Genomic DNA, 19,931 nt, shown 5'->3' on the forward strand with positions numbered 1-19,931 from the left:
TATACTTATCAAGCGGAGCACTATAGCGAAGGCAGTAATGCACTCTGTGCAAGTAAAGGTGCAGTTCCACCGACTATACTTGGTTTGGCCAGCCTAGCTCCTTCCTACTTGGTTGAACTTTGTGCGGTTTGTGTTTTTACCGGCATAGAAATGACTGGAAGAAGGAAACGCCTCCTGGGGTCAGCTTTGACATCAGCTTAAACTAATAATAAAATAAGGCGCAGCTCTTCTTCTGTCCACCTGCTTTTGTCCCTCTACTCTATCTACCTGTGTCTGTGTGTCTGTGTCTGCCCAATTTGTTCGGGCTAATATCTGGGGTTTCATTTATAAAGCTTGTGTATGCAAAAAATGGAACCTTAAGGCCCTTCAACAAAGGACGCAGTCCGTGCCGCTGTGGTCTGAAACCCATTATTGTCACCTATGCTAAACTTTGACCATGGTGCACAGACACCCATTCTATAGAAACTGTTTTTTTTTTTCAGACAGGGAGACCAATGCTGCGCTGAACCCCACGGCAAGTGCAGCGCACACCACGTCCTATGTGAAAGGGCCTTAAATCTTGTATATGCCACTTCAATGTATTTTAGATTGCCTTGGAAATATAAATAGGAACACGGATCTGAAAAGATGAACACCTTATTTCTTCGTCTTGTTGTCTTTAAAGATGCAGCATCTATATTCATTTTTTTCCCCTAATGTACTTTGTCATTATCTTGAAGATGCACAGTCAAGGAATAGGAGGTTCTGCTGTAACTATGGAGACCAGGCCGCCTGACAACACAGAGCCTACCTCAGATCCTGAAGTGCCCGTTGGAGCTGGTGCTTCACCAGGTTCATTGTTTACCATTTCCAACCCAACAAAAGGTAAGCTTGATTGCTCAAACGCTTGATTTAGTTTAGACAAAATCCCAAGACTGAAATAAACACTATTGATAATGACAAATATAAAAGCTTTGTTGTTTGGGAAACATTTGCTCTTTTAATCCCTATTAAGTTTTGATTAATAAATAATCACATCAGTCTTTATACAAACACTGGTGTGTTTTACTTTCTGTTGTTAACCTCCCTGAAAATATTAGCAGTGACATTTTTTCCCATCTTGATTTAGGCCGACCCCCCATTGTGTCTGAAAAGATGATAGCGTTCCCAGAAAATCTTATGATTGTCAATGAAGTTCACGGAGCCGGCAGAGCATTCTTTAATAAGCCATGTATTGCTCATAAGCCGCCTGCTGTAATTTGTCCAGCTTGTGGTATTGGTCCACTGATAAACACCTTCATTTTCAAACTTCCCACTGCTTAGAAGATGAATAAACTCATTTTTCAGAATTTGTGATTCTGCTTGGCGAGGTCATTAGCTCCAGTATGTATGATACTCAATGTTGAGTTGATCAGTGTGATCAGTGGTTAATGCGGATATTTTCTGTGTTATATCACACACTGTGTCATTTGGGAAGCAGATTACCTTCGTTCTTTTTGTACTGCAGAGGCGATCGATTCCATTAACTGCTGCATCCACAACAATAAGAACTTTTGGCATAAATTTTGGTTTCTGGGTCACTTTAGGAGGTGGTTGTGTTGATCTAGTCTCGTGCTTCTTGTAGATGTTTGGAGGAGAGGTATCCTTCATAGGCTCCTGCTCAAGAGCAGCAAAGCTGTTTTTCAGAGGAATTCCAAAGTTTAGTGGGTTTCCAGTTGGATACATGATGGAAAGTGTTATGGCTCAAGCTGCTTTATTAGTCCTTGGTAGTAGAGTTAAGGAAGATGGAATCATGTCTGCTTCGGCTGGTTGTTGTTTTTTTTCTTTGGTGCTATTGTTAATGAGGGGATGTCTCTGCTCAATGCTAGCCATACATCTAGTTGAGGGGTCTGTCCCGTAAGACATCTACCTGTTACAGGTAAATGCATCCTTGGGGTGGCTTTGTCGCCACCTTTGTGTGCCCGCCCACGCCCTGTTTGCAACATTGACACTTTAAAGAAATCTGCGAAAAAACAGTAAATGATAAATATACATCATTACAAATAAATGTTCAGACTGCAAGCTTTGGACCTTTCAGCAAAGTGAGCTTTCAGGGGTTTCCCGGGGTCTGAGTTGCCTATAGCTGCCACCGCTGCCAGTGCAGAGCGCTCCTTCGCCCGGCTGTTCTCAGTCATCGAGTTAAAATTCACAGCTTTAAGTGAGATCTTTTGCCCCAGCCAAGGCAGGAGCGAGGAGACCATGTTGATGGCTTAAAAAAAATAAATAAAGAAAAAAGAAAAAAGAAATCTAGATTCACTTATCGAAGACTTAATCAAATTTAAAACTCTTGCTGTAGTGTACAAAGCAAGCCGTGATCTACTTCCTGGCAATATACAAATAAGGTTTACAGTAGAGAAGAAAATTATAATTTGAGAGGAGAACTTGTGTTCAGAAGATGTGGCGTTCACACCACACTTACAAGTCTGGGGCTCAGCCAAGCAGGAGTTGTGTTGTGCAATAGGTTAGATATAGAAATAAAGAGGAGTACCACGCTAAGACAGTTTAAAAACAGGTATAAATATGTCATCTTTAAAAAATATGCATGTAACCCAAACATTTAAATGTGATAATTTTTGAACATTTTCAATAAGTACTACTAGATATCTTCTTATGTACAATTGCCTTCAAAATAAGACACTGTATTCATGTAACTGTGCTTTGATTCGTAATGCCTCCTTCTATCAAAAGACTGCATATGTAAAAATTAAATTAAATTTAATAATATACGTAACTTTAAGCAAATCAGATCATCGATGACAATCAGTTCTGCTAAAATGTTCTTGCACTCAATGATATTTTCACATATAGACTACTGCATCACGACCTACTCACTCACTGGAGACACAACTTTAAAACCAATAGAAATATTATTCAAAAAATCCTTAAAAACCTTTGATCAAGAGCCCCTGTCATTTCATCAGTGTAACATTTTGGAAAAATATAATATGCTCAAGTTTGAAAATTTTATCCATTTTAAAAATAGTTGTTTAATTTACAAAGTTCTGCATGGATTAGCCCCACCTCCACTTTCTACCTACATTAGACCTGGCAGACGTATCTGCACCAGAGCCTCTTCCAGAGGAGACCTAGAGATCCCCCACGGAAGAACAACCTTTGGACAAACTGTTCTATCAGTCAGAGGGGGTCCCTTCTGGAACAGCCTCCCTACAAACATCAGGGAATGTTCCACTTACTGCACATTTAAAAAGCGCCTTAAACAGTTTCTTAAAAGTTCTCAGTCATGCACTCACTAATTTTATTGTTTTGTAATGTCATTGTTTCAACGTGTGTCTATGTATTTTGACTGATATTGTATTTTGTGATCTTGTGTTGTTGCTGTTTTTTTTTTATTTTTCCTGCCTTAGGACGACAGATGTAAATTAGCAACTATGCTATAATCTGGCTCATTTACAATCTGTACAAGAGTATAAGATTGTTCATTAATGTGCACTGTCCTGATTAAATAAATAAATACATAAATAAATATGTTATATGACACGAATATTGTAGTTGGGGGTAGGTTCTTATAAGTTCTTGAACTTCTACCTACTACTTTTGAGCACTACTAAAATGTCTTAACATCTCCAATGTAACTGTTACTTGTATTTTTGCTCAAAGAAATTGCAAAAAAAAAAAAAAAAAAGTTTAACCACCGTAAAATAATTTTTAAAGCTTTGATTCTGCACTGACTCCCCGGCTGCCCAGCGGAACAAGCTTTCAGAAATTAGCCCAATTCTAGCACTGTATGACGACCACTGCTGCTGCAGCCGACTGCTGCACGCTACAGCTGTCTATTACGAAGTTAAAGTTTGCAGCATTATGAGATCTTTTACCACAGGCATGGCGGGAGTGAGGAGAACATGTTAATAGCTTAAAAGGCCGCAGTGAAATAATTTTGATTCATGCTGACTCCCAGGGGTGCAGGCAGCAGAGGGAGCTTTCAGGTGTTGGCCCAGTTTGCTTCTTTCAGTGGGGCACCTATGCGAAAAAGCACCCTTCCATAACCCCGTGTGCTCTAAATCTAAAAGGCAGACGGCCGCTGCCTCCTACCACATGAGGTGGACAGATGGACATTTCAGGGACAAAACTTAACAGTTTTCAGTGTGTTTTAAATGAGAGAAAGCCTCAATAAATCCACGGATCTGATACAGTGCTTCTGTGTATAGAAAGCTGAAAAGTGTTCTTTTTTTCTTTTTCTTCCTTCAGGCGTGGTTAATGGTTTGTATATAATAAGATTATTTCATTTTAACCCCCTCATAGTGGTCCTTAATATTAATGTTGTTGCTCTTCAGCTTTTCTAGACTTCCCCAGAGAAAAGCCTGTGATTTCGCCACGCCCCACGGCCGATCACTAACAAGCGCTCCAAACTCCTCTGGAGTCCACTCGGTTTGACCTGGCTGTTCAGTAGACCTGAAGGAGCCCGGTCTGACCCTGAAAAAAAACCTGCTCCTGAAACACTTTGCGAAGCAGTGCTGTGTGTAGCTAATAGGAGCCGGTGGAACTGGACTTCAGGTTTCTCGTCTGCTTATAGAGGGCCAGGTTACCACCGTGCAAATCTTCTTCTTTGGTGCAATGCAGCTGCCTGAGGTGTGATGAGAACCATGGTTTGTTGTTGAAGCTGAAGACAATGTTAGTCTGCATGCCTGTCCTCTCAGAAGCTGATGTATGACTTCACTACATCAGTTAGCTGGTTTTGGTCAAAGGCTGAAGCTTCACAAACATTCGGCCCTGAAGCATTAGCTTGGACTCATCTTAACCACTGGCTTAAGTCGCTTTTCCACCGGCCCTACTCACTTCTGTCCACCCTACTCTGTTTTACTCTGAACTTGTTGTTTTTCAACTAACCTAGAAATGCCTGGAAGAGGGAAACACCTCCTTTAAACCCTTACTACGTCTTGCTTACCACATTAACACTTTTTAGCAAATTTAGCTTTTGCCAGACTTTACAATTGACCAGATTTATTCTTGCAATATGTTAAACAATTAATAACTGCCCTTTTTCTTCTGTATTCTTTTCCAGGATCCCTTTCAAGTTCTGTGGATGAAGACAGTGTTTCAAGTGCAAAGCCCTCTATGGAGAATTCCCTTTTTTGTCAAGCTACATGTTCTGAAAGTGAAAACCCGAATTCTAAGATAGAAAGGTATGAGCAAATGGGGTTTGTATTCATTTCTGTTTAATATTGACAGGGTGTACTTATGACTTTGTTTTATTGTGAGGTGTACAATAGTAAAGCTAAACATGCCTTTCATTATAATTGGTATGATGTCACTAAAGCCCAGATGCTAGCTGTCCTGAAAGTTGGGACAATCAAACGGTCTGCTGGAGACTCTGACACAAACTGTAAAACAAAAAGCACTCCATGCCCTTGGGTGGGGGGAGGCCACTATACACTATCCCAAGATTCATAGTCGTCAGCTCCTGTACAGTGGGATTCAAAGGAAAGGATTCTCAAAATATTAAAATAATAAATTGTCTGTTTGGCAAGTAAATGTCAGAGGTCTAGCTGCCACATAGCGAGTAAATGTTTGTACCAAATAAGCCGTGTTTTTCAGTCATCATTTGGGTTTGTGCTTCTTTGTGTTCCTCTGCTTTCAGTTCGCATGACAACAAACGCGCACCTACACAAACACTCGCACACCTGAAGCGAGAATGATAGCAACTATGTCATGTCCGTTTGCTAACGACTAGCGTTTAGCTCCGGCTAATTACGTAGCGGGATTATGTAGAGATATTTAGCAGGGGCCAGTCAGAATTAATATATTGTCTGGTAAGAAAATCTGCTTGGCCGGTTTATTTTCAGGTTGGCTGGTGAATCAGGAAGTTAATTCTGAACACTGGTTCAACTCCTATGGAGATGATAAAGTAAATTTTATCTACATATTAATAATTGACTGATTATTAAAGAAGCTTATGTCCTATTTTCCTCCACTGTTTATGTGGTGGATCAACCAATCTCCTCTCTCTGTTTCCACCATCTTCCCTGCTTAAGACACTCTTAGGCTCGCTAAAAGTCCTCCCCGCTACTCCTGATATTTTTTCACTTTAGGAACTGTCTAAATGTTTGATGCCACTGGCATTAAAAAGCACTAGTGTAGTGCTACCACATGTGCCCGTATTTAGTTGTGTACTACAAGACCATTGAATAGTTGTAATTCCTTGCTGCTTCCATCAGGTGGTGGCAGAATGATAATTACTGAAGACGGCAGAGCTTTGGGTTAGCCTCTACATTCAGAGAGTGGTGTGAAAAGTGTCTGCCCCCTTCCTGATTTCTTATTTTTCTGCACATTTGTCGCACTAAAGCATATCAGAACATCAAGCAAGTTTAAATAGTAGTCAAAGACAACACAAGAAAACACAAAATGCAGTTTTTAAATAATTTTTTTTTATTATTATGGGAGAAGTAAAATCCAAACCTACACAGCCCTTTGAGTAAAAGTGATCACGTCTTATGGAATCAGGTGGTCTTGCAGGGCTGTGGTGGATGAGGCACAACGGGACAAATAGCTCAGTGTGAAGGCATATTCCTATCTCTGCATGAAACCTCAACAAGTTATTTTGGTTGAGGTCGCCCCTTGGTGAATGCGGGTCCACAACACAAATCCATTGTGTGCAAACACATCAAGCGTGTTCGTCCTGAAAGTGTTTTTTAACTAAAAAGTACTTTTAACCAGGTGCGATCAGCACACACAAACATTGTTGTGTCACCTGCCAGCAGTACCGCACAACTACCAGAATGCAAGGCGGCGACAATTGAGCTGCTACTGTAAGGGTTACTTAACCTCTTTCTTTTTGTTCCTCCGCTGGACACAGGTGACTTGTTTGGCTCCATTACTTCAATGTAATATCGTACTTCCTGTCTTGGCATGGTAAATATACACAAAACGGCTTGGTTCACAATAAATAAATAAAGCTAAAACATAATATTTAACTTAACCGATAATTTAACCAGAAAACCTTTGCATGCAACATTATTACAGACACATTACAGCACAGTACTGTTTTTCTGTTCATTCTGATGATTATGGCTTACTGTCAATAAAGCAGTCTGTGTTGTTTGCTGGGCAGGGGTCTTAAAGGTATCTAGCCACGTTATATGCTTAAACAACAAATTAACAAAAAACATTTGATTATGATCCAATAAGGTTAAATTCACCAAGCGTCAATCCTGATTGTGTTATTATTATTTTTTTTTAGGCTAAATACAACCTAGCACCGGGGTGCGATGAACAGATATAAACAGAGGTAGGGCCATCAACAGGCAGTATCACAGAACTATTATAATGCCAGTCTGAGCCTGGCCGTCTGCGATCCCTCGCAGTAAAGCGGCTGCTCGGCATGATTGAAGACCAACCGCTAATTAAATACACTGATCTACAGCAACTTTTAGAGCCTCATATCCGAACATTTACTCTCATCAATCAACTCTGTGGTCACATCTGAGCAATCGTCAGGTTTAGCGTCGGCTTCATTGAACATCAACGTTCATACTGTATTCCCAGCAATATTCCGGTCTTTTCCCTCTTGGAATCATATATTAGTGTTTTTTTTTTTCCTCCACTGGATCTTGGACCATTCTTCATTGTTTCTCTGGGAAAAGCTAATATACGCTAGCTGCTTCCTTGTTGCTGTGCATGCACAGTGATATACTTCCGTTGTTATTATAAATATACATGAAAGGCTTTATTTATTAACAAATTGGGCAAAAACGGAGCATAAACACCAAAATAACAACTAATATGGCAGCAGGACGTGATCATTTTTCATAAAAACTTTGTATGCAGCCAGAGTGAGCTATTGACATATAAGTAAATAAAAAGTCAACGTGGCTTTTACACCGGCTCCATTTTGCCCTCCTCTACTCTGCTCCACTCAATTTTGACCCCCCCACGGAGTCTGCTTTGCTGCACTTCACTCCATGTGTTTTGAGAGTTTTTCATCTGCAATTTTTAACCTACCCGGCTGATTTTTCTTGGCTTATAAGTAGTGTTGCACCGATACCAGTATCGGCCAGGGCGCCGATACCGTACTAAAATGGTGGTGTCGGTATCGGCGAGTACCAACAAATAGGTCACAGATACCATTTTGATGTTTGTATGTCACTTGAACGGAGTCTTCTCTCTCCCGACACTTAGTAGTTCTACTGGATTCACTTTTAATTACTCTTTTTTCCTGCTTTAATAAGGTAGCAGCTTGACAAAGCCATGATAGCAATTATTTTACATCCAAGTAGTATGCTGTTCTTCTTCATATATACACACACACATAAATTTCAAAGTAATGGTATCGGTATGGTATCGGTATCGGCCGATACTGCACAGCCAGGTATCGGGTATCGGTATCAGGGCCAAAGAATGGCATCGGCGCAACACTACTTATAAGTGGTAGTTGAGTGGAGTAGAGCTCTTACGTGAGCAGACTGCTTGTCAAGTGATTGAGGCTGGGAAAAAAAAAAGAAAAATTAACCGCGATTTGCTGAATTAATACTACGAAGACCGAAACAATGGATACACTGGATTTCTTAACGTTTTTATTGTACCAATTCCTGCAGATTCCTTTAGAGTTGTCGCCCCACCGTAATGCTTTATTGCACCAGGACGCAAAAACACCAACAGCTGAAATTGGTACTAAAAAGCCATCCCTAGGAGGTGGTCACCAACCCCCTGGCCCTACGGGTGCTGGAGGAAATCAACAGGAGTGCAGTGGAGCAGAGACGGGGCAGGGCGAGTAGAGTGGTGGAGGGCAGACAACAGCAGTGGAAAAGGGGCATGTGTGAGCATTTTGATGAGTTTTTTCCCATTGGCTGGGTTTTTTTCAGCCTTGCTAAGGAGCAGGTATGATCAGTGCTGAGTAGGGCCATAATATGATGTAAGTAGACTGCTGCACACTGATTGGCCAATGGCTAGGAAAAACAAGAAGGTTTTGTCCAAGGAAGTGCAGTAAAATGTTCAACTAAAGTGCAACGAAATTAATATAAAAGACCAACCAGAGTGGGTCACAACAAAATATAATTTTACTATTTACGAGGGTTGTCAATAGCATCGATCCTCTGAAAAGTACTTTTCAGAATACGCTGTATCCGGATACAATGCTAATTTAGCATGGTATCGACACTAAATCAGGGCAGTTAAAAGTAGCCGGTCAACGGCGGCAAATCGCCATTTATAGCAGCTCTTGCCGCCGCCTACATTTCCCTGATTATATAATGGAGCGATATTTGTGCCTTCTGGTTGAGCGCGCACAAGACCGGTTTTGAGCGCGCGCGTGTTGTCTCACTGCGCACTCAGAAGTTAGTAAATTGTCATATGTTCACCTAATCTGATCTGTTTTATATGGTGCTAGTAATTAAAATTCAACAAATTTTATGCAAATTTGTTCAAAACCTTGTTAAAACATGATGATAACATGTGAAAAAATGTTTTAAGAATAATAATAAAAAAACAAAGGTTGCTATTGAAGAATTGATCATTCACTTTTTTTTGTTTTTTATTCAATTTAGAACATGCACTCTGACTCTATTCTTTAAATAATCACCTGTCTTGAAAGCATCCAAAATACATCAGGGAGACTGTATTTTTCAAAACTCTCCCCTTCGGGGCTCGGGCACCGGCATAAGTGCACCCTCCTACCTGATAGTGTGTGGCCTGCTACTGTAAAAAAGTTTGACTGCCCTGCTAAATATTTTGGCACGTGAGGCAAATGGAGAACGAACACCCAAAGATCTTGACAAGCCTGTGTGCAAACCTTGCTTCAAAGTGTTGACGACGAAGTAGCTCAATAAACTTTGCCAAACATCTCAATCTTTATGATGAATTCCTACAGGCTAATAATTTACCCGCTCATAATTTAATACATTAAACATATTAGCCATGTCAGCAAAACCAGTGAGCTGCATCAGTGTTGTTGTTAGCTGTGGCTAGCATGCTACCAGGCATGGGTTATATTTGACTTATTTATTTTGTATCGAAAATGGTAGAGTATCAAATAGTTTCCTGGGTATCGATATTGAGTTTAAAATTCTAGTATCATGACAACCCTAATATTTACAAACCATCACACCTGAAGGAAACAAAAGTCAAGAAGAAGGACTCTTCAACTTTCTACATGCAGACAGGGGTGCTGTATTTAATAACCTAAATCACATCCCTAGATTTAGCCAGGCTTTCTCTCAATGCACTGCAAGCTAAGTTTTGTCTCTATAGAGTGTTTGGTTGAAAAAGTTGTTTCTGACCCCTGATCCAAACACTGCTCCTGGAGCACAGTGGAAAGCTCCTCTTAGAGTCCAACCCAAAGAACACTCTGCCCAATCAGCATAGCGCAAATATCCAACCTATAAAAATTATTTCACTTTAGTAAAGTTAGTTTGTTCATGACTAAGGCAAACATTTCCTCAAAGTCCTAAATTTAAACTCTGTAAGGCAAATTTTATAGCACATCAGTCTAGTTTTTCAGCATCGCTCCTGGACAGAATGTTTCTAATTTTGGCGATTATTCCTGAGGTGAAAAAAGGAAACTCTGGAAACCTGTTTAATATGGGATTTAAATGACATGTCTTGGTCAAAAATAACAGCAAGATTGTTTACTTTATTACCAGAGGCCAAGTTAATGCCATCCAGATTAAGTGATTGAAAAGTTTTTTTGAGGACTCTGGTTCAAAGATTACAACTTCTGTCTTGTCAGAGTCTAAAAGTAGGAAACTTAGTCATCCAGCTTTTGATCTCATCAAGACATGACTGCAGTTGAAGTAAATGTGGCGAAGTGGCTTGGCTTTATTTACTGAATAATATAGTTGAATTCACCAAATATTTCTGAGGCATTTTGAGTTTGGTGAGTTTCATCACCTACTGCAGGAGCTGCACATAGATAAGGGTTGCTTTCAGCACTATTTACGCCTCACCCAAGCCCAGTTTGATAACCTGCTGACCTGCATCAGTGCCACTATCTCCAGTCTGTCCACCAGCTACATTTCAGCTGGAAAGCATCTTTCTAAGGTTAGTGGGCATCATTCAGGAGGCTAGATTTGAACATTTCTCAGTAATCTGACGTAAAAATATTTTTCCTGTCAGGAAAACCAATCAGGTCTCTGATTGGTTGACACTCCATGTTCAGCTGCAAAAGTTCCGATTTTCCAACTCTTGCGTTGGCCACTCTGGAGGCGCTTGAAGTGCGTCAAGCCTAATGGGCATCAGGGAACGCACTGAAAGCTTTGAAACGGGCAGCGCAAAATGCACGTGATTCTCCGCGGGACCTCTTAATGCACAAAAGCCATTTGGTCTGAACGCAAGCAATAGCCATGGCTTTAGTAACACTAAGTGTGCTATTTATCCATTGTTAACTCCCTACTTGGTTTCGTTATAGTTAAACAAGTAACAAAGTTCAGACGGACTTTTCAACAATTTCTCCTTACCTTATTTTAAAGTTCTAGTAAACTGGAAGTCAGTCAGCTCAGATGGAAAGAGGAAAACATACTTCTATAAATACAACTTTTGGGTATCACTGCCTGCTTTGTTCGGGCCGTGAACAAAGCAGCACAGTACTTCCCCACAAGAGAGGGAACCTAGCTGCAACTATTCATGGGGCACTACCATATTTCAAATCAACAGCGGCCCACCTGACTAGTGCTTGTTAGCCTGGAGAAACAGACACTATTCCCTGGGGCATGACAGCGTATCCCCCGCAAGAGGAAACAGTAGAGTGAATCACATCGAGCATTCAGTGCTTTGTTCACATTCACAGGTGTGACAGGTGTGGAAGTTCCAGTACCGGCCGGGACGTGCTCTGACCTCCTCAACTGTACTCAGAAATGAACAAACGAGTTTTTGAACTGATTTGGTTCACTTGAATGTGTCATTTTTTTGAGTGACTCATTCAAGAATGACACAACAATGCTAAACTTAAAAGTTTCCCTACACCTTTAAAACCAGATAATCGCATTGGGCATCCATATATTGGCATGCAAGGTTATCGTTAGCAGTAGCTGACTGGCTGGAACAGAGCGGGCTGAATAAACACAATGTAGTAGAGTTTCGAGGCAGACAGTTTTATAACTCACTGGGTAATTCATTTTATCCCAGTGAGTTATTTTATCCTTAGAAAGTTTAAGGCATTCTTGCAAATATGATAATACAAACACTTTGTATTTTTGTGTCATCTATTTTTATCTATAATGATTTGTTAACTCTTATTCTTTACAGTTTTTCACAGATTTCTTTGAAGCGTTTGCACAGCAATGCTTATTAGCGGCAGAGCACACAGCTCTAATAGCTGGAGGTGGTGCTAAGCCAACTCTAGGAGGGTTCACCACCTCTTGGCTGTACTGGCTCTTTTTAAAACCAACAGTAGAGCACAGCCAAGCTGCGAACAGCAGGTGGAGTTTGCTTGCTTTTTAATGCTCCACAATATATGACTGAGGGGTTATTCCTGGTTAGGACTCATTCTGTATAAAGATTGGATTTTTTTCACTTTCAGCCTGTAAAAAGAAGCACGTTATGGTTTTTTATTTTTTTGCCATTAAAACATATTGCCGTTTTCACACTGGGTGAAACAAATCCCTAGTCTTTACCCAACTCTAGTTGCCTCCGGAGCAGTTATGTTGGAGAAAATGTTCATAGGCAGCTCAGGGAATGCTTCTTATTTGTGTTTTGTTTTAGCGACTGCTCAGATCCTCAGTCAGCCACGGCAGATGAGCAAAGTTCTGCTAGAGGTTTCTTCCTTTTGCTCAGTTTCCTTGGATATAAAACCTTTGACCAGCTAGCTTATTTATCTGAACTGGACATAATTTTTTAATAACTAGGATTGAGCTAGAGTGCATGTAATTAAATTTAAATGTGTCTGCGTGATAGTGTTGAAGGTATTATAACGTCTGTATATAGATCTGTTTACGTAACAGATGAGATTTGTTGTGAATTTGGGATCGATGAAGTGAATAAAGTTGAGTTGTTCTTCTGTCTCCACCCACATTCCACACCTTGTGATTTTCCCCAAACTCTTGAGTATGTTTTCCTACAAAATCCTCTCAAGGCTGTACCTATCCCTGTTGCTTGATAACCTTTTTCTTACACACTTTTTTTGTTTCACTGAACCAATCATATGCTCTAGGGTGGGCAAACTTTTTCACTCGTGGGCCACAATTGGTTCTTTAATCTTACAGAGGGGCCGGGCCAGGAGCAGATGTATGAAGTATTTGAGTAAAACTAAAAATGAGATGTAAAAGCCATTGCATACAAGGTTTTCCCTTTAACAGGCAGTAAAGCATGAATATGCAAGCCTTATTGTAGAAATTATTTTCCATTTATTTTCCAAATGTTTTTTTCCCCACAACATAGTAAAATCACATCCACTTTCAGTAGGAACAGTGCTGTTGGTTTCCTTTTTATGCCAGTACAAGTCTGGAGTTAGTTTTGTTGCAGCAGTTCTCAGGATAGAGCTCAGGTGTTGGTCCGTGAACTTAGATCTGTGACGGGCTTTGTTGAAGTTCATGATGACCGGCTCACACACACAGGCTAAGCCAAACAGTGCAGCATCTTCTGTGCCGTCCTCCGCAGGTTTGGAAACGTGGCTTCGTTAAGTGAAGCTTAAAAGTATTTGAAGGATCTCACATGTGTGTTGATGTGCACAAGCTGATTTTTCTGTGAATAACTTTTGTTTATCTTGTGATTTTGTTTTTCTGAATAGCTCTTATAATTGTTTTGAATTGTGCTGTCATGCACCCTTTAGTTATTTCTTATTATCCTGTTATTTTCCTATAAATTTTTATATTTTATCTATTTTGGCTCAGCAAAATACATAAAATAAAATTGGCTTCTTTTGTTTGTATTTTAGCTTGTAAAGCACTTTGTGCACCATATGGACTGTTGAAAAGTGCTATATAAATAAACTTTGGCTTTGATTGATTCCCCTGTAGCTTTAAATTCAGCTCATTCCTGTGTGAAAATATATCCACAGTAAAATCAAAGTCACAAAGCCAGTTCTTGTCCCTCAGGTCAGGAAATGTGTCGTATTTCCCCAATAACTCCAAAACGCCCAAATCTCCTCTTTCAGCTCCCACACTCATTGGATCACTTTGCCCAAACTTAACCAGCGGACACGAGAGCGCTAAAGCAAGTCCTGATGATCTGTATCGGTTTCCCTCAGAAACCGATGCCTTTGCTTTTATGAAGTTAGCAATATCTACAACTGCATTAACGACATGATTAAAGTGTAATATGCACTTACCGGTACTGAGGGCTTAACAGGGAGACGGCAAAATATGGGCAAAACAAGGAGACACAGGTGAACAGGATCCGCTAATTAACTGGTTGCTCTGGCAGAGGGAGGATGATAAACCAGTACAGACAGGGAGGAATGCAAGGAAGAAACCTACAGAATCTATCCAATAGTACAGAATAAATTGAATAAATAAGAAAGATATGGCATATTACGAATATCAGCAGTAAGAAATACACATGGCAAGGCAAATTTATTTGTATAGTACAATTCAGTACAGAGCCAATGCAAAGTGTTTTACATGATTAAAATACAGGAAAATAAAACACAATATAAACAAGTAGGAATAAAACGTAGAAACAAAATAGAACATCAATAAACAGTTGGACTAAAAAAGTTGAACTAATGCTGTTTCAGTAGAACAGTTTAACTAGAACAGTCCTAAACAAATGTGTTTTTAATCTTGATTTAAAAGAAATCAGGTTTTCCGCACTTGTACAGTTTTCTGGAAGTTTGTTCCAGTTAAGTGGAGCGTACAAACTAAATGCTGCTTCTCCTTGTTTAGTTCTGGTTCTAGGTATGCAGAGAAGGCTGCAGCCAGAAGACGTTAGTGCTCTGGATGGTTGATACACTGATAACAAGTCTGTGATGTATTTAGGTGCTGAGCCATTCAGGAATTTATAGACTAACAGAAGTATTTTAAAGTCTATTCTCTGAGATATAGGGAGCCAGTGTAAGGACTTTAGAACTGGGGTTATGTGCTCTACTTTCTTAGTCTTAGTGAGGACGCGTGGATCAGCTGCAGCTGTCTGATCCACTTTTTAGGCAGACCTTCGAAAACACCGTTGCAGTAATCAATTCAACTAAAAATAAACTCATGGATTAGTCTTTCCAGATCCTTTTGAGACATTAGTCCTTTAATCCTGGAAATGTTCTTCAGGTGATAGAAAGTTGATCTTGTAATTGTCTTTAGATGCTTTTGGAGGTTCAGGTCTGAGTCCATCACTACACCCAGGTTTTGGGCCTGATCAGTGGTTTCTAGTTGAAGCGACTGAAGCTGTGTGCTAACCTTTGATCTGTCCTCTATTGGTCCAAATATTATTACTTCTGTTTTATTTTTATTCAATTGAAGAAAATTGTGGCACATCCAGGCATTGATTTCTTCTAGGCATTTACTCAGTGCCTGAACTGGTTCATAGTCACCTGGTGACATGGTGATGTAAAGCTGTGTGTCATCTGCGTAGTTATGGTAGCTGATGTTGTTGTTTTTTATGATCTGAGCAAGAGGGAGCATGTAGATGTTGAACAGGAGGGGACCCAGAATGGACCCTTGGGGAACCCCACATGTGATTTTTGTCATTTCTGATATAAAGTCACCTACTGATACAAAAAAGTCCCTGTCCTTTAAGTAGGATTTAAACCAGTTGAGAGCTGTACTAGAGAGGCCGACCCAGTTCTCCAGGTGTTCTAACAGAATGGAGTGATCGACGGTATCAAATGGTGCACTGAGATCCAATAGTACCAGCACGGTGGTTCTTCCGCAGTCTGTATTTATATCGATGTCATTAAACACCTTGATAAGGGCGGTCTCTGTACTGTGGAGAGCACGGAAGCCAGACTGGAAAACGTCAAAGTGGCTGGTCGTTGTTAAGAAGGTGTTTAATTGTTGAAACACAGCTTTTTCAATAATCTTACTGATAAAGGGGAGGTTTGAGATGGGCCTGTAGTTCTGGAGTAGTAGTTTGTCTAAATTGTTGTTTTTCAGCCGTGGTTTGATAATTGCTGTTTTTAAGGACTGGGGGGAAACACCTGACAGAAGGGACGTGTTTATTATCTGAGTCAACTCAGACACTATGACAGGCAAAACTTTCTTAAAGAAAGCTAAGGGGAGAACATCAAGGCAGCAGTAGGAGGAACTTAGCTGCTGAATGATCTCCTCTAAGCTTTTGTGGTTTATTTGGCTGAATTGGGACATTTTGTCAGGATAGGTTCCAGTTGGATACAGCTTTGGTTCTGGTGTTGACATGGAAGTACAAGCTGATCTTCTAATTTTTAGGATTTTCTCAGTAAAGAAGTTAGCAAATTCATTGCAGGCCCGGGTGGAGTGGAGTTTGGAAGTCATGGACACAGGAGGATTTGTTAACCTGTCACCTGTGGGAAATAAGACACGAGCATTATTAATGTTTTTCTTGATGATCTCAGAGAAGAAAGATTCTCTTGCATTTTTTAATTGTAAATATCTGTTATATCTGTAAAGTCTCTCTTTATAGATGTCATAGTGAACCTGCAGTCTGTTCTTTCTCCATCTGCGTTCAGCTTTTCGACACTCCCTTTTTTCACCTCTAACTGCTGGAGCAATTTCTCCAAGGAGATTTTTTTTCCCTGGAAAGAACTTTCACTTTAACTGAAGCAATGCAGTCAATGATGTCTGAGACTTTAGAATGAAAGTTATCTACTAGCTCATCTACTGAGTTGCAGCCCAAGGTTGAAGTAGCAGAGTAAGCTTGGATAAAAGTTTCCGTGGCATTGTCCTTAATGGCAGGGCAGTCAAAGTTTTTTACAGTAGCAGGCCACACACTATCAGGTATCAGGGTGCACTTATGCCGGTGCCCGAGCCCCGAAGGGGAGAATTTTGAAAAATAGTCTCCCTGATGTATTTTGGAAGCTTTCAAGACAGGTGATTATTTAAAGAATAGAGTCAGAGTGCATGTTTTAAATTAAATAAAAAGCAAAAAAAAAAAAAAAAAGTGAATGATCAATTCTTCAAAAACAACCTTTGTTTTTTTATTATTCTTAAAAAAAAATTTCACATGTTATCATGTTTTAAAGGTTTTGCATAAAATTAGTTGAATTTGAATTACACCATATAAAACAGATAAGATTAGGTGAATATATGACAATTTACTAACTTCCGAGCGCGCAGTGAGACAACACGCGCACGCTCAAAACCGGTCGCGCGCGCGCTCAGTTCCTTCTTTGCTAGCGCGCTCGACCTGCTCATTCCATGCTCAACACCAGCTGTGCTGTGCGCTCGCTTGGCTGTTTCTCCGCAAGCGTCGCGCAAGAAGACTTTTTCAGAGTTGAGCTCAGATTGGTTCCTGCGCGCTCAACCAGAAGGCACAGATATCGCTCCATTATATAATCGGGGAAATGTAGGCGGCGGCAAGAGCTGCTATAGACGCCGATTTGCTGTCTATTCCCCCTGTAATGGTGCGTTTTCTTACGATGTCCCTTTGGCTAAATTAGTCACTGGAAATTATGCTTTCAAAGGTAATAGAAAAATGATCAGATAAGGCAGCATCAGTTACATTGACCTTAGAAATCTTTAGACCTTTAAGATAAGATAAGATGGTCTTTATTGATCTCACAATGGAGAAATTCACTCGTCACATCGGCTCATACAAGAAGGTGCAGAGTAGGGAAGGTGCATTCAGTTATATACAGTGAATCTTCATATCTACAATGGATCAAAAGAATACCAAAAAAATACAAAAAAGGAAATAGGAATGTAAATGTCTCATCCAACCCCGGATGAGCGGAAGAAGACGGACGGATGCACGTATATACGCATAGGTACGTATGTATGTAGGCGCATAGATATATGTATATATATATATATATATATATATATATATATATATATATATATATATATATATATATATATATAATATAAATAAACATACACACGTACCTATGCGTATATACGTGCATCCGTCCGTCTTCTTCCGCTTATCCGGGGTCGGGTCGCGGGGGTAGCAGCTTCAGTAGGGAGGCCCAGACGTCCCTCTCCCCGGCCACTTGGGCCAGCTTCTCAGGAGGAATCCCAAGGCGTTCCCAGGCCAGCGGGGAGACATAGTCCCTCCAGCGTGTCCTGGGTCTTCCCCTGGGCCTCCTCCCGGTGGGACATGCCCGGAACGCCTCACCAGGGAGGCGTCCAGGAGGCATCCTGACCAGATGCCCGAGCCACCTCAACTGGCTTCTCTCGACGTGGAGGAGCAGCGGCTCTACTCTGAGTCCTCCCCGGATGACTGAGCTCCTCACCCTATCTCTAAGGGAGAGCCCAGACACACTACGGAGAAAACTAATTTCGGCCGCTTGTATCCGGGATCTCGTTCTTTCGGTCACAACCCAATGCTCGTGACCATAGATGAGGGTAGGAACGTAGATCGACCGGTAAATCGAGAGCTTCGCCTTTTGGCTCAGCTCTCTCTCCACCACAACGGATCGGTACAGCGCCCGCTTCACAGCAGACGCTGCACCAATCCGCCTGTCGATCTCCCGCTCCATCCTCCCCTCATTCGTGAACAAGACCCCAAGATACTTGAACTCCTCCACTAGGGGCAGCACATCCTCCCCAACCCGGAGAAGGCATCCTACCCTTTTCCGGTTCAAGACCATGGTCTCGGATTTGGAGGCACTGATTTTCATCCCGGCCGCTTCGCACTCGGCTGCGAACCGCTCCAGTGAGAGCTGTAGATCACGCCCTGATGAAGCCAATAGGACCACGTCATCCGCGAATAGCAGAGACGCAATCCTAAGGCCACCAAAACGGATCCCCTCAACACCTTGGCTGCGCCTAGAAATTCTGTCCATAAAAGTTATGAACAGAATCGGTGACAAAGGGCAACCTTGGCGGGGGTCCAACTCTCACCGGAAACGAGTCCGACCTACTGCTGGCAATGCGTACCAGACTCTGATCCCGGTCGTACAGAGACCTGACAGCCCTTATTAAAGGGCCCGGTACTCCATACTCCTGGAGTACCCCCCACTGGATCCCTCGGGGGACACGGTCGAATGCCTTCTCCAGATCCACAAAGCACATGTAGACTGGTTGGGCAAACTCCCATGCCCCCTCCAGAATCCTGCTGAGGGTATAGAGCTGGTCCAGTGTTCCACGGCCAGGACGAAAACCACACTGCTCTTCCTGAATCCGAGATTCGACTATCCAACGGACCCTCCTATCCAGAACCCCTGAATAGACCTTACCAGGGAGGCTTGAGAGTGTGATCCCTCTGTAGTTGGAACACATCCTCCGGTCCCCCTTTTTAAATAGGGGAACCACCACCCCAGTCTGCCAATCCAGGGGAACTGCCCCCGATGTCCACGCAATGTTGCAGAGCCGCGTTAACCAACACAGCCCCACAACATCCAGAGCCTTAAGGTACTCCGGGCGAATCTCATCCACCCCCGGGGCCTTGCCACCGAGGAGCTTTTTAACAACCTCGGCAACCTCAGCACCAGAGATGGGAGAACCCGACCCAGAGTCCTCAGGCTCTGCTTCCGCAACAGAAGACGTGTTGGTGGGATTAAGGAGGTCTTTGAAGTATTCCGCCCACCGAAACACAACGTCCCGAGTCGAGGTCAGCAGCACACCACCCCCACTGTAAACAGTGTTGGTACTGCACTGCTTCCCCTTCCTGAGACGCCGGATAGTGGACCAGAATGGCTTCGAAGCCGTACGGAAGTCTTTCTCCATGGCCTCTCCGAACTCTTCCCACGCCCGAGTTTTTGCCTCGGCGACCCGATCTGTATCACAGCGAAGTAATCTGGAAGTCCTCAGCACCAGAATGTTCTGTGATACGTAGAGGAGGAGGATCTGGGCCTCTGAGGCCTTTGGAAAATGCTGCTTTAGTCACAGCAGAATGGCTATGTGGAGAGGATGTCAACTGTAGGCCAATCTTAAATACTTTGTTCATGTTGTGAGAAA

At 41.7% G+C, this 19,931-nt stretch overlaps 1 protein-coding gene across 6 annotated transcripts in view; it reads left to right on the forward strand.

Annotated features, from left to right (window-relative positions):
- ubxn4 (UBX domain protein 4) overlaps nucleotides 1–19,931 on the forward strand; it is a 133,972-nt gene that overhangs the window by 17,904 nt on the left and 96,137 nt on the right. For all 6 annotated transcript variants that reach the window (XM_036138760.1, XM_036138758.1, XM_036138761.1 and 3 more), the window contains exons 5-6: nucleotides 720–864; nucleotides 5,039–5,159. In XM_036138760.1, coding sequence (XP_035994653.1) covers nucleotides 720–864; nucleotides 5,039–5,159 — 266 coding nt within the window. The remainder of the gene's footprint in view (nucleotides 1–719; nucleotides 865–5,038; nucleotides 5,160–19,931) is intronic.

Source organism: Fundulus heteroclitus, chromosome 7, assembly GCF_011125445.2.
Source record: "Fundulus heteroclitus isolate FHET01 chromosome 7, MU-UCD_Fhet_4.1, whole genome shotgun sequence".
Lineage (NCBI taxonomy): Eukaryota > Metazoa > Chordata > Actinopteri > Cyprinodontiformes > Fundulidae > Fundulus > Fundulus heteroclitus.